Raw genomic sequence first — 13,595 nt, 5'->3', positions numbered from 1 at the left:
GTTTCAGTGACTATCAGCACATCCCCAAGTAAAGTGTTGATTCGTTTTTATACTTTTAAAATATTTGTTTCTATCACACAGAATTAAAAAAAAGGTTCCTTATTTGTGGTTTCCTTGCTGCGGATAGTTTTTAAAATATTTGTCCGGTCAATTTGCAGGTATTTTAAAGTTGTTAGGAAAATAATGACGTCATACGGCCTTAATATTTCACACTCCATACACCCCAGCAAAATTGTCACAGTTCACTTCACAAAATCCTCCCACTTTGTAGTTAAATAAAAGTAAACACCAATATCTCTCCTAAGGAACAAGCATCAATTTGTCACAACATATCCTGAATGTAACGGGTCTTCGAAAGCACTGCTCTTTCACTTTCATAATTTCTGCTTAGTTATTTTGAGAGTCCGTCAGCACTCCCCTCCCTGCACTCTTTACCTCTGGCACCTAGGTGTCAACTTTGGCAGAGCGCTTAAGCAAGTAGAAAAAATTAGCCCCCAGAAACTGAGCAGTGAATGGGTAAAGAGGGTGAGACCAACAAGATGGACAGGGAAAGCCATTGACTAAGAATCAAGTAAATAAGTGACAAAGCCAACGAATAATAACCAATAGACAGGCTTTAAACACCAGTAAGACTTTAGTAAGAGGACACTAGACGTTTTTCCAACCATACCCTATGATTTCTGTTAATGCCAGCTGAAAAAGGAGTAGGCGGTATCCCAATCAAAACTTACCTTGAAACAAGTGGCTTTCATCCAAACTTTTATTGAGTAAATCTTGAATTTCTTCATTCACATTTCGATTATCCAGCAGGGAGTGCTTTAGACTGGACACATCCTATATGAAACAGTTACATGCCATTCACTTATTCATGAATAGCAAGACAGAATTTGTACTTGCAACACATATAGCCACCGACTAGTCCTCAAAAATATCACTTTCAAATTCCAAAACAAGCCAACTCAAGGTGTAAAATTGGGACAGTCGTCCACCTAAGGCTATTTCTCAATCAACGAAACAAAAACAGATTAGTTAACAATTCAAACTCGCGTTTTATTATAGAAATGACTGTGATCACCATTTCAAACTAAAGATTAATGTTGTTTAACTATGCAAGATATGCTACAGTATCTAACATAGTTACAGAACAGCTAAATACAAGTAAGAGTTTCAGAACAACTTCTACCTACCTAAATGAGTTATTCAGTTTAATTGCACATGGACAGAAGCTGGCTACTCTTGTTGTAAATATGCATTCATCATAACTTTTACAACATCTTTTAAGCTAAAAAACATCAGAAGTAGGTTTGCAATCGCCCATTTTATATGGTAATCTCTTAGTAAAATAGCATGCTTAACCCAAAATGCTGCACAGCAAACCAATTATTGCCTAGATAACTGGAACTTTCATCAAAAGGAGGAAAATCTAGTGATTTGAGGGTTACAAAATCATAATTCAGTTTGCACAGACTTTATATCCAAGTAAGAATGACGGATTAGCTGAAGAAAACACATGCACTTCACAATAATTTCTAAACCGAAGCCAGAGATGTGGAAATCTACACCAGGAGTTACACCAAACCAAGTTCAAGGAAAAGTTAATTAGGGCGTACAAGCAAACTTTATTTTAGAGGCCACTGCTGTAATGTAACTGTGCTGTAACTACACATGATGAAACTTGTTAAATAATCTGGATTTTCAGAATAATTACCTGCAGAGGTTTTAAAAGGTGGTCAGACAGAAATGCTTTTCCATCTTCACCGAGATACTGTACCGCTGTAACAGTTCCCAATCCAACATTGTCCACCAAGCTTTTGTATTTCTGTTGTGCGGGGAAAAAAAACGTTGCATTAGACTACTAATAGTCATTAAATTATCTTAGTTGCTGCCAAGCAATTTACATCCGCACACCACTATTCAAGACCAGAAAAGGTTTAAGTGTGAAGAACTGGAAAAAAAAATGGATGTCATAATCCACAAGAAGGTACAAGATTCAGACTATATTAAACAATTCGAATGCTTAGCTTCTTCATACAGAATTAAAAAAGTTACAATGAAAAAATTAAGAAGAGTACAATTTTCTTCATATTGTTAACTTCTGACTGGGGTCAAGGAAAGGAGGATTAAAGGAAAGCATTGAAGGCAAAATCATTTGACTATTTTGCTCACAACCGTAGGGATGGCCACTTACTTCTGCCACACAGTTTAAGGAGAAGCAGAAACTTTCAATTTGATGACTCAGTGTGTGTTTTGCTGTCACTTCTCCAAACAGGCACTTCTGTTATTTACGATGAACACGGATTTCATAATGTGGCCCAAAAAGTTTGGGAGGCTGTCGTTAACGATGTTCACAGCCGATTTATTATTATGGAGCGATAAATGGTTACCTAAACAGCCCCCAGCTGAGGAATGTATTTAATGAACTACACCAGAAGGGATGTTTAGGCCTTATGAACATTATTATTGATAAAATATCCCTTCTGGCAAACAGACCACGGTAAGTGATACTGTTCATTTTTCATTTAAAAAAATTTAAAAAGCTCCCTTGTGGGGTTCCTAAGGGCAGCAGGCAGTTGCAGAGTCTTAATATACAACTACCTCCTTTGTGTAGCCTTATACGATTTCACAAGAAAACTTCTTATGGGGTAACCAATGACTTGATGCCGCATAGCCGAGCGGACGCCCTTTGAAACGCCGATCGGAGAATGAAAACTCCTTCGTGATGATTGCAGCAATTATAGAGACTATTCACAGATAGCCCGATAGAGGGACCAGGGCATCTGTTCTCACCCCACATTAACGGAGGCGTCACGAAAACCTCCAATTGATGATCGTTGGAAATAATTTACAAATGATACTGATATTTTAAAAGAAGTCGCCATTGAATATGATTATACCTGGATAAATGCTAAAGGTTAATTCTGAATAGATATTCGTCAATATAGAAGACCCCCTGACCGAATAGAACATCAGGATGTCTGACTCATGAAGATCTGGCGCAATAATCCTTTCCCTGCCCCTGTCCTGAAGAAGACCCGCTAGAGACCCACAAATAAGGTGTCCAAAGGGTCGAAACGTCGACAGATTTTCACAAAGAATCAGTTAACCGTGTCCAGCACACCACAGCTAATCAATATAGCGTGTTGGATTGGAGTATCAGCGAAACAGGAATCGGCTTTCCTAATCTTTGTTCTTCCCTCCAATATCTCTTTACTCACGTGTATATAGGTCACTAATTGTTATGTCACTGTGTCACACTTATTTCACACCATATCACTTTGTTCACTGATTTGAATTGTTGCGCCATATTTTGTAAATTTTAATGCATATATCAAGGTGTCAGTAGAAGAGAACAAACAAAATCATGAATGAAAAATAATTCAGTAATTAAAAATCATACTGACCCTTTCTTGTGTTTGGTTTTGCACTTATGACCTAACTGAGGTAGCATAATAAGTAGGAATGTTATGCTTTGATTACAGTTGAAGATATGTACAAGATTTAAAGCAATTGTGTTCATACCCGACGGAACCATTGTTGAAACTATTATTATACGATTTCACAGCTTTGACTGCTATGCAAATGCTGCCAAAATTCTGTTAAAATTGCATCAGAGGCTCATTAATTCTGCTGGCGGGCTGAATGAAGGTCTCCTTGGAATTTAAAGTTAGATGACAAGAAGTTTTTTAAACCTAGATGCGAGAAGGCAGAGATGAAATAACTGGACTCTGAAAACTGGCCTTTTTTTTTTTTTTTTTTTTTTTTTTTTAAGTAGTCCAAGCTTAATGTTCTGCTCAAAATCCAAAATGTTTGGGAAACTGGCATTAGCATTGTAAAATCCTACTCCTGAAAGGAAGGCTTTGCCATGCTGTTGCAACAGGTCTCTTTTCTCATATTGGTTACTGCAAAATGCCTGCCTAGCAGGGCCTTAGCAAAACTTAAGCAATTCCAAAACATGGCCGTCAGAATTGTGACGAAATTGAAAAACAATACCATCAAATATAAGCAGCCAGAGAGAGTCTAAGATGCCGGACAGTAAGCAGGTTGATCTAAAGTAACCTGAATGGCATATACAGCACACTAAGATAAGTCCTACACGCCTCCTAGCCCCCTAGTCTTCTGGCAGGTACCTTAGATCCCGCAACCCACCTCTATCCAAGTCCCTTGTTTTAAGAAGCAGAGAGCAGGAGTAAGATCACGTGGTGTGCAGGACCTCAAGACCTGGAATTAACATTTCTTAAACATATAAAAAACAATCCAAGCCTGTAAGAGGGCGGTGCAAATCATTCCTCAAGCTTAGATTTGTTCTTTCGATGCAGCCCTTTAATTGCTTTAATATACTTGTGCGTTTTTACTTTTCTGTTATATCGCCTTTCTCCTATTACTTTCCCTCCTATCTGGCACTCCTCTTTCTTGACTAATCATTCCCTGCTTCTAGCACCGAGATGCTGCAGTGAAAGAGCGATTATAAATATATTCATTCTTTATTGTGGACCGCATTGGTACCAAAAGGATCTCAAATTTGCAGTTGTGGAATATTTATTGAACAAAGGTTCAGTTAGCTCCTAATGACCTTCCCAACTATCATCTTATCCAACTCTTGCATTTTCTTTCAAAGCTGCTGGAAAAGCCAGTCTTTCAAGAGTTCTCCGCTTTTTCCAAAACGAATTTTTTATTACATAGAGAATTTAGACCAGTTGGTAGTACCAACAGTGATGGTGGCTATTCTGGACTGTTTGCTCAGGCATGCAAGTGACAACATACCAGCAGCCGTAGTGCTGCTAGACCTTCCAGCAGTCTTCCATAGCATGAATCAATCCTACAGGATTACCCAAGGATCATTGCAATCGAAGGCTTGGCATGGAAATCCATCCATGATTTGTGAGACGTTTTTAGGTCTCGTGCCTAGCACTGCAGTGCGCAGCGCAAGATCTCTTGAAAGGGCTTCAGAAAGCTACCCAAACGCTTGTGCATGTGGGTATGCCTTCCCAGTCTGTAATTGGCTTTTGTGGTTTTTTTTTTTAAACGGCACGCAACTGGGCAAAGGCGGGCGCATGTCCAGTTTCTGCTCTGCCCATTCCCATCGGTGGCCAGCACGTGCAGGAGCAAGCGTGCTGGCCACCGGTGGGAATGGGCGTGCCTTTCCCCGCTCCACTGGGGTGTGTGTGCACCACTAGTTGTTGAATCGCGGCACCCGCACTTTACTTTTAACATTAAAAGTAAAGCACGGGTGCCACTATTATACCAAAAGTAAAGATTAATTTTTTTTTCTTCCATTGCTTTTGGTATAATGCCGGCACCCGCGCTTTACTTTTAATTTTACAAGTAAAGCGCGGGTGCCGCAATTATACCAAAAGTACAAAAATAGAAAAAAAACATGTATTTCTTTACTTTTGGTATCATCGCGGCACTCGTGCTTTACTTTTAACATTAGAAGTAAAGCGTCGGTCCCGCGATGCTCGTTACTCAATGTGGCCATATGGACCGGGACAAACGTGGCGGAAGTCAAGCAGCCCCAGATAACAGGACTTCTTCCTGTTCATTAAGGGTAAGAAAGGGTCATGGCCCTGAGAGTCTTTTAACAGTATGTCAGGGTTGTTTATCCTGGTGTGATACCAAGCCCTGGAGCAGGCGCACAGGATGCTTTTTCAGTTTTAGGTCTAAGAGGAACTCTGAGAAGCAGGATTGTTGGGATACTCTGCTTTTTCTCTTGAAAAATGGCATCAGTCACAAAGAGTAGACACCGGCCCTTTACAGAAAAGCAATGTGCAGCTCAGCATCACCTACCTAAGAAGAAGTGGATGCTGTCCAAAAGGATAGGAACATCCTTAAGGTAACTTTGACTCCGTGCTTTAGGCCCTGGTAACGGACCCCAAATGGGCTCCCATCTCTTGGGAGAAAAATACCAGCCATGCTCTATGCCAAAAGCCAATGAACTCCCTATGCCATCAAGGCATCGTGAGGACGACCTCTGGCCTTGAACATCAAGCTCAGGCAATGAGCAGCAGGCACTGCTTACAGGGCATTGACTGAGTCCCACGTCTGAGTCTACTCTCAATGGCCATAGAACTCACAATGCACAACCGACACAAACACCATGTCAAAGACCCTTTCAGCACAATCAGGTTTGTTTTCTTTACAATTGTATTGGTTTTCTTTTCCTTTTTTTGTTTAAATGTTTACACTTCAACAGCCATTTTAAAATGAGTTAAAACACTACTTTTTGGTCCCATCGGGATCCGGAGACCCATTGGAGTCCCAAGACTAAGCCTTTTAAGGATTACTAACCTCATCTCTGGTTTATTCCATTTTCAGCTGTAAGCATGTAATCCGACTACATGGAGGGGGGTCCAGCTCAACCATGCTCTTACTTGACGGTTTAGATTAGTGGTTCCCCTCAGTGTGGGGTAGTTGTTGGTTGGGGTTTCTTCAGGGCGACAGATGCTTCCACTCCAGAAGTGTAGAATGGGGGGAGTTGGGGGCGAAGGGTGGGGGGGGGGGGTGGTGAGACACCGTTGTCTCCCAGCAGTTTGTTGTTTTTAGCCGCCTACTGGCCGCGGTGTTCTGTTTCCTTTGGTAGCAGCGCATTCCTAGAGGTCCCCGCTGGAGACAAGCAGGTCACTATACCCCTTGCATCGCAGGGTACCGGGCCTGGGGGGGAGGAGGGGGGGGGGGGTGTATTAACCAGGGTTGAGTACTGCCCAGCGCATGCCTCCGTCCTTCCGCGTATCCCACCCCTAGATGTCCTGTACCCTTCATACACCCATCCACGTCCTCTCCTGGAATGTCAACCGCATCAAGCGCGCAGCTGTCCTCCGCACTGCCCATCAGCATCCACCTGACTTTCCGTTTCTTCAAGAGACACCTTCTGGGCTCGCAATGCAATTTCTTGGCCCGCTACAGGTTCAACAGGGTCTGGCACTCTGGTTTTGCGCAGGGAACCCGAGGGGTGGCTATTTTACTCTGGGAAGGGGCTCCCCTTCACCCTGACTAGAGCTGACACTGATGCACAAGGCCTATATGTGGCCATGTCGGGAAAGATTGAAGGGCACCCCCTAAACCTCGTGAGCACTTATGCTCCCCCCGCGCTCCTGGCCTCCACCCATCGCCGTCTCACGCTGGTGATCTCCTCCTTTCCACAGGGCCAGACTTGTCTGGGGAGGCAGCCCTGCATCACTCATGCGACGGCCACTCCGTCTGCACACCGTCTTAGCTCCGCGCAGAGTCTTGCGGGTTGGTCATCGGCCCTGGGCCTCTGCGACATCTGGAGGGTGTGGAACCCCCCACAAGGAACAATACACACACCTCGGCAGCTCACTGTACCCATTCACGCAAAGATCTAATCTTGATGCCCGCAACAGACTGTTAGATGCTGTCTGGTGCTACTATATCGCCCAGGGGGATCTCGGATCAATACCCAGTCTCTGTCCGCGTTGGTTCCCCTAGTGTTGTCCCACGTAATGTAATGAAAAGAAAAGAAACTTGTATCGCGCAACTAAGCCCGAAGGCATCAAGGCGCCTAACAGCAAAACCATAAGAACAAATGAAGAGTAACTACGGTTACGCCCTTGCAAACAGCCATGTTTTCAGTGCTTTCCGAAAAAGCAAAACGGAAGACAGAGACAATTTCACATGGAAGGGTATTCCATAACTTAGGGGCAATTGAAGAAAAAGCCCTACCGCCCCATTTACTCTTACGGAAACGAGGTACCACCAGCAGGTTCTTTGAAGAAGAGCGTAAGACTCTACCAGATACATAGGGTAGCAGCAGTTTCTTGACACCCCCCGCACCCTTACCAGTGAGTGCACTGTGGGTCAGGCAGAGCGTTTTAAAGATGATCCTCGATTCAATAGGAAGCCAGTGTAAGGCATTTCTGGCTGCTGTTGCCGACGCTAATCTGGGAGCGTCCAGAACAAATTTGGCTGCCGCATTTTGGGCAGTCTGAAAACGCTGTATCAGGCTATTATTCATGCCGATGTATAAGGCGTTACAATAATCAAGTCGCGAAGAGACAAGTGCTACCACCACTTGCTTCCGCGCCTGAGGGGACAGGTAATGTTTTATTTTTCGGAGTATTTTAATGATACCCCAGCAGGTAGCAACAGTTCTGTTAACCTGCAAAGTCATGGAGAGGGCGGGTTCAATCAATACTCCCAAGTTCCGTACAACTTGGCGGCTAAACGCGTGGTTCCTGCAAGACTCTGCGTTGGTGGAGTCCCTTGGACAGGAACTGCGCCACTACTTCTCAACCAATATAGGCTCTGTTCCCTCACCAGGGACCCTGTGGGAGGCAGGCAAGGTGGTTGTGAGAGGTCTGGCCAGAGGGCTGGTTCACGCGAAACGTGTGGAGCAATCCGCCCAGCTTGTGCAGCTGGAGGCGCGGGTGGAGCGACTCCAAGTGACCGACGGTAGCGATGGCTCCACCCGCCAGCTTGCTGTGGTCCGGGGAGAGAATCATCGGATCTCGTTGGAGCCAGCGAAAATGCAGCGGCGCGTATTTAAGGATGGGGCGATAAAAACTTCAAGCTTCTCCATAACCTGGCGTCCTATCCCAAAGTCAACCGCATTATCCCAGAAATTCAGATGGCCGATGGGGCCCGTCAGGTGACATCTGCTGCCATTGCACGGACTTTTGCAGATTACGCGGCCCTGTACAGAGCTCACCCTCTGGGTGCCTCCCTGGCGGACTTGCGGAGGTAGACCGGTACTCGGTTGCTGTGTCTTCCCCAGGAGATAGCGGATACCTTGGAACACCCCTTCACCCCCGAAGAAATACACGGGGTGATCTCCCTGCTATACTCGGGCAAGACGCCCGGGCCCGACGGCTACCCACAGGAGTACTACGTGGCCTTCCGCGATTACTTGGTTCCCTAGTTAGTGGAACTTCTTAATCATGTGGTAGAAGAAGGGTCCTTCCCGCCTGTAACCTATGTGGCCACCATCGTGGTCATCCCCAAAACGCAGCCGCCCTCCCTAGACTGTGCAGAGTATCGCCCGATCTCATTGATCAATACAGAGATGAAGATTTATGCCACTGCAATAGCCCAGCGGCTCCGCCTGCTCCTTCAAGACTCAGTTCAACCTGATCAATACGGGTTTATGCCCGCAGCTCACCGTCACCATTTTACCCCGTATCTGGCGCTCCTATTCATCGATTTTGAAAAGGCCTTTGATACAGTGGACTGGAGCTAACTGGGAGACGTGCTTGAGCTGATGGGATTTGGTCCTCCTTTCGGCAGCCTGATTAAAGTCCTTTACAGCAAGCCCAAGGCCTGGGTCCTCATCAATGGCGAGCTTTCGGAGGCATTCCCAATCAGGAGGTGTACCCGCCAGGGGTGTCCACTCTCCCCGCTCTTGTTCGCGCTGGCGATGGAGCCCCTGGTGGCGCTTATCCACCAGGATCCTCTCATCCGAGGCTGGGACTGGGACCGGAGTCAGATTGATAAGATTGCTCTCTACGCGGACGATATTCTGCTTTTTCTGACTGACCCGGACCGCTCTGGACCCAGGTGCCCAGAGGCCCTTTCGGCCTTTGAACCGGTTTCCGGCTGCGACTCAACCAGGCAAAATCGACCCTGGTCCCCCTGCACCCTACTCGCTCATGCTTTGACTGGCAGGCAACTATTCTCCTCAGAAGGCAATCCTTCAAATACCTGGGTGTGGTGGTCACCCTCCTGCCAGAGCTTGAGTCTGCCCTGAATATTGCACCTTTGGTCACTAGGATGAAGGCAGACCTTAAGAAATGATACACCCTACCCCTTAACCCCCTGGGCAGAAGAGCGCTCTTCAAAATGATGATCCTACCCCACTTTCTCTACATTCTACAAAAGTCACCTTTCATCTTCCGGGTAGCTGGTTTCGGGAGTTAGATGGCGCTCTTACCCGGTTCTTGTGGGGAGGAAGTAGGTCGCGAATGTCCCTGACACACTGTTGTATTCCCCCCTTTGATGGGGGCATGGGGGAGACCAACCTCCACCTCTACTACCTGGCCACGAAACTCCTTGTGATCCACAACTGGTTCGCGGGCAGCTGGTCCGACCCTGCATACCAGGTGGAACTAAGGGCACTGGACTTACCACAGATCCAGGCATTTCTTTATGGTAACCCGATATCACAGGCTCTTCCCCCTGTCACCAGGACGGTGTTCGCGGCCTGGTGTACAGCCCTTCGTCATGTGCAATGGGACAGGTAGCTTACTAGGCAAACGCCGCTGTGGAGTGGGGCCTGGTAGTGGGAGGTCACGTCCTTACAGGATTTCCATCGCTGGGATTTAGTTGGGGTCTGGCTACTGGGAGACGTGTGGGTGGGAGACCGCATTCGGTCCTTTGCGGATTTACAGCAGCGCCACGCCCTTCTTCCTTCCAAAGTCTACAAGTACCTCCAGCTCAGGCACGCCCTTCACACTCACATTCCATCCCCAGTCTCTTTCCCGGAATTCAACCCCTTGGAGGCCCAGGTGATGATGGGGAACCTGGGGAGAGGCGGGGTCTCCCGCTTGTACCGGGCGCTGGTAAACAATGGTCCTGCGTCCATAGAGTGGATCCGTGATCGCTGGGAGTGTTTGGTGAGTCCTTTGGAGGAGGCGGACTGGCGCGATGCACTTTTGGCACCAAAACATTGACAACATCTTCTAAGTTACGCCTTGTCCAGCTTTACTTCCTCCATGCAGCTTACTTCTCTCCGGCACGCTTTTTCCAGGCCCAAATGCGACCCTCCCCAGCCTGCACGCACTGCGAGTCTACCCCAGCAGATTTCTATCACATGGTATTGCAGTGCCCGGCCCTGGTGCCGTTTTGGTTGGGGGTAGAACTCAAACTTACTCGGGCCCTTGGATGGGAGGTTCCCCACAACCTGAAGCGCTTGCTGCTGGGAGTATTTGATGGCCTCAATGGCTCCAGGGCCGACAAGAGTTTCCTGGGGACAGCAGTGGCGGGGCAAAGAGGGATATAGCCATGCTCTGGTCTCAGGCTAAGGCCCCAACTGTGCAGAGGTGGAGAAGGGGAGTGGACTGGTGTGGAGCGCAGGAGTAGACTCTCTTTGAGGCCCGGGGGTGTCCTGAATTATTTGAGAAGGTATGGGATAAATTGTTCAAATCTATTGCCTGTGTGACGACCCGACTAAACTGGTGCGCTTCTGAAACTATAGGATGGTCGTACTCAATTCAAATGGTTTGTCTGTGCTTGTTGTCAAATGTACTTGCTCGAATTTCCTTACTTGTAACGCTTGATCTGCTACCAATGAATATATTTGTTTTAAAAAAAAAAATCAATAAAGTTGATCAAAAAAAAAAACACTACTTTTGATGTTTTCGAATCTAGATCACCATTTACATACTTACTTGCTAAATAGAAGGCACTTTCCGTATTTTTTTTTTTTTATTTTTTTTTTTAAAACCTTTATTGCAGCATTCATAAGGTACAAGTATGGGCCTACAACCACGTGGGCCGGCCGCTAAACAGAAGTGAAACCGGATTTATCATGATTTATCAGAATTTAACACAGCTCCTCAGCTGACAACCCTGAGGTACGGCAGCGATTCAGAATGGATCTTGTACTAGAACGCATGGATACGTTACAGGAGATAATAAAGGTTTCATTTTATATTATTTAAATGAGCGGATCAGGTGCCATACAGTATGAACAATAGGACACTGGGGACAGGCCAAGAAATTAGGATATGCAGATAAAAGAACCATTAATGGGATTCTGGCGTTAAGACTTACGATTCAGAGAACACAACAGTGCAATATACATTTCCGTAGACGCCAGTACTCCGGGCCTGCCCACCCAAAGTTCGACCGAACGTAAATCAAGGGCACTAAATACCGGAGCTCGATAAGTCAAAATAAAGCACAAACCATACTGATCCAAAGGAATAAAGGGAAGGGAGAAAAGAAAGGCCATAGAAAGTAAGAAAGGCAAAATAAAAATTTAAAAAAACCTCCAACCCCCCACCCTGAACCCCTGCCGATGGCTATAGCCTAACCCCACTAGCAGCGTGCCTGTCGCCCACTAACCTAAACCCTAAAAGAAGGGAAAAGAAGAAGAAGAGTGGAGGAGGGCATATTCATACGATGTTTCCGACCCCTTAGTCCCCCCGCCCAACACAGATCCCCCCTGTCGGAAAGGACGGATGTCGAGCTACTCCTACAAAGGACCACAGGGGGTACCGTGATACACCGCCCAGCCTCATTAATCAAACAATTGCAATTCAGGCGCCAATAACAGTAGTTCCAAATCATCCCAATGTAACAAACTTAACCCTGACCCCTTCGAACCAGCACACCACGGACCTTCCCCAGCGAGACCCATGAGCACACATACATGTTATAAATAAGACGGAAGCCATCGAAAGTCAAGCCATTACCACTTGTAGCTGATAACTCTACTAAAAGTTCAAGCACTGAAAGTGTCCTTCCCCGCGCTGGACCGTCTCGATATGTCTCGTCCCGGGATCGTAGAATATCCAAAGGAGGAAGAGACCACCACAAGATGAGGGGAGAGTTTATGGCATAAGTCTCCGGGGGGTGGGGGGGACGAACGCCACACGGTACGTCCAAAGTCAATGACGATGTAAGGTACAGTGAAACACTCACGGTCTCGGGGACACAATCTTCCAGGGCGTCATCCGTTGGTTTTAATATTCGCTTCTCTACTCGTTCCCTCACAGGGTCCTCACACAAAGGCAAAATGGCCACTGCTTGAACGGCTGTAGATTGCTGATTCAACTGTAAGGCAGGGTCCGGGGCCTCGAGCAGAATCCCAGTTAGGCATGCATCCATTTTAGTCAAGGACACATCCATTTGCGAGCGAAACGCCCAAAGTTCCGACAGTATCGATCTTAACGTTAGCCCAGATGTCGTTTGATCCATTCTATCAAGTTCGGCACTAGTATCAATCAGCTCCCCGGGTGAAAACTGGTATTTCCAGGAGGGGCGAACAGGATCACGAGAGGGCAGGCGTAAACGGTGACCCGCCGTTATCCACAGCCGCGGTGACTCGGCGGAACACCGCGGGCCAGGGTCCCGACCCGCCGAGACCCCGCAGAAATCTATGCCGGGTCCGCGGGACGGGGATCCCCACCTTCAGTCAGAAAGCAGGTCACCTCTCTCTCGATGGTGGGATAGGGAAACAATCGCCACCAAATTCGGGCATAGATGAAGATTCCACTGCGATTGACCGGACCCTGCCAAGGTCCCCAGCCGATGTTGCACTGCAGCCCAGCCTTGCGGATACCCGAGGCCCCGGCTTCACCGTCGGAGCAGGCACAATCTTCAACACGGTGTAAGTTCATTAAATCAGCAGATAAAAACGTCGGGATTTCGCCATCGGAGTGAGGAACACTTCATACAAGCAGAGGCTGGGCGTAAGGTCAGGATATTGTACAGGATCTTGCGGCGTAATACGGAGATCAGCGGAGCCGGGAACCTAAGCAGCCATCTTGTTTGCCGTCGTAGCTCCTCCCCTCCTTTCCGTCATTTTTGATTATTCACCCCCTCCCTCTTACTGGTGCGGACATGAACCCCAAAATATTCCGTGTACTGAACATTCTAATCCTAAATAAAGCTACAGAAATAAAAGAAAGCTATAGACCTTG

General features: G+C 46.7%; 1 protein-coding gene across 1 annotated transcript in view; it reads right to left on the bottom strand.

The window, feature by feature from the left end:
* KDM3A (lysine demethylase 3A) overlaps positions 1–13,595 on the bottom strand; it is a 335,469-nt gene that overhangs the window by 259,939 nt on the left and 61,935 nt on the right. The window contains exons 3-4 of the mRNA XM_086964259.1: positions 1,709–1,819; positions 732–834 (exon numbers count right to left, since the gene is read on the bottom strand). Of these exons, the coding sequence (XP_086820385.1) occupies positions 732–834; positions 1,709–1,819 (214 nt within the window). The remainder of the gene's footprint in view (positions 1–731; positions 835–1,708; positions 1,820–13,595) is intronic.

The sequence above is a fragment of the Lissotriton vulgaris genome, chromosome 3_2, assembly GCF_964263255.1.
Source record: "Lissotriton vulgaris chromosome 3_2, aLisVul1.2, whole genome shotgun sequence".
Lineage (NCBI taxonomy): Eukaryota > Metazoa > Chordata > Amphibia > Caudata > Salamandridae > Lissotriton > Lissotriton vulgaris.
The sequence above is the reverse complement of the archived record's forward strand: the minus strand, read 5'-3'. Positions and strand labels throughout refer to the sequence as shown.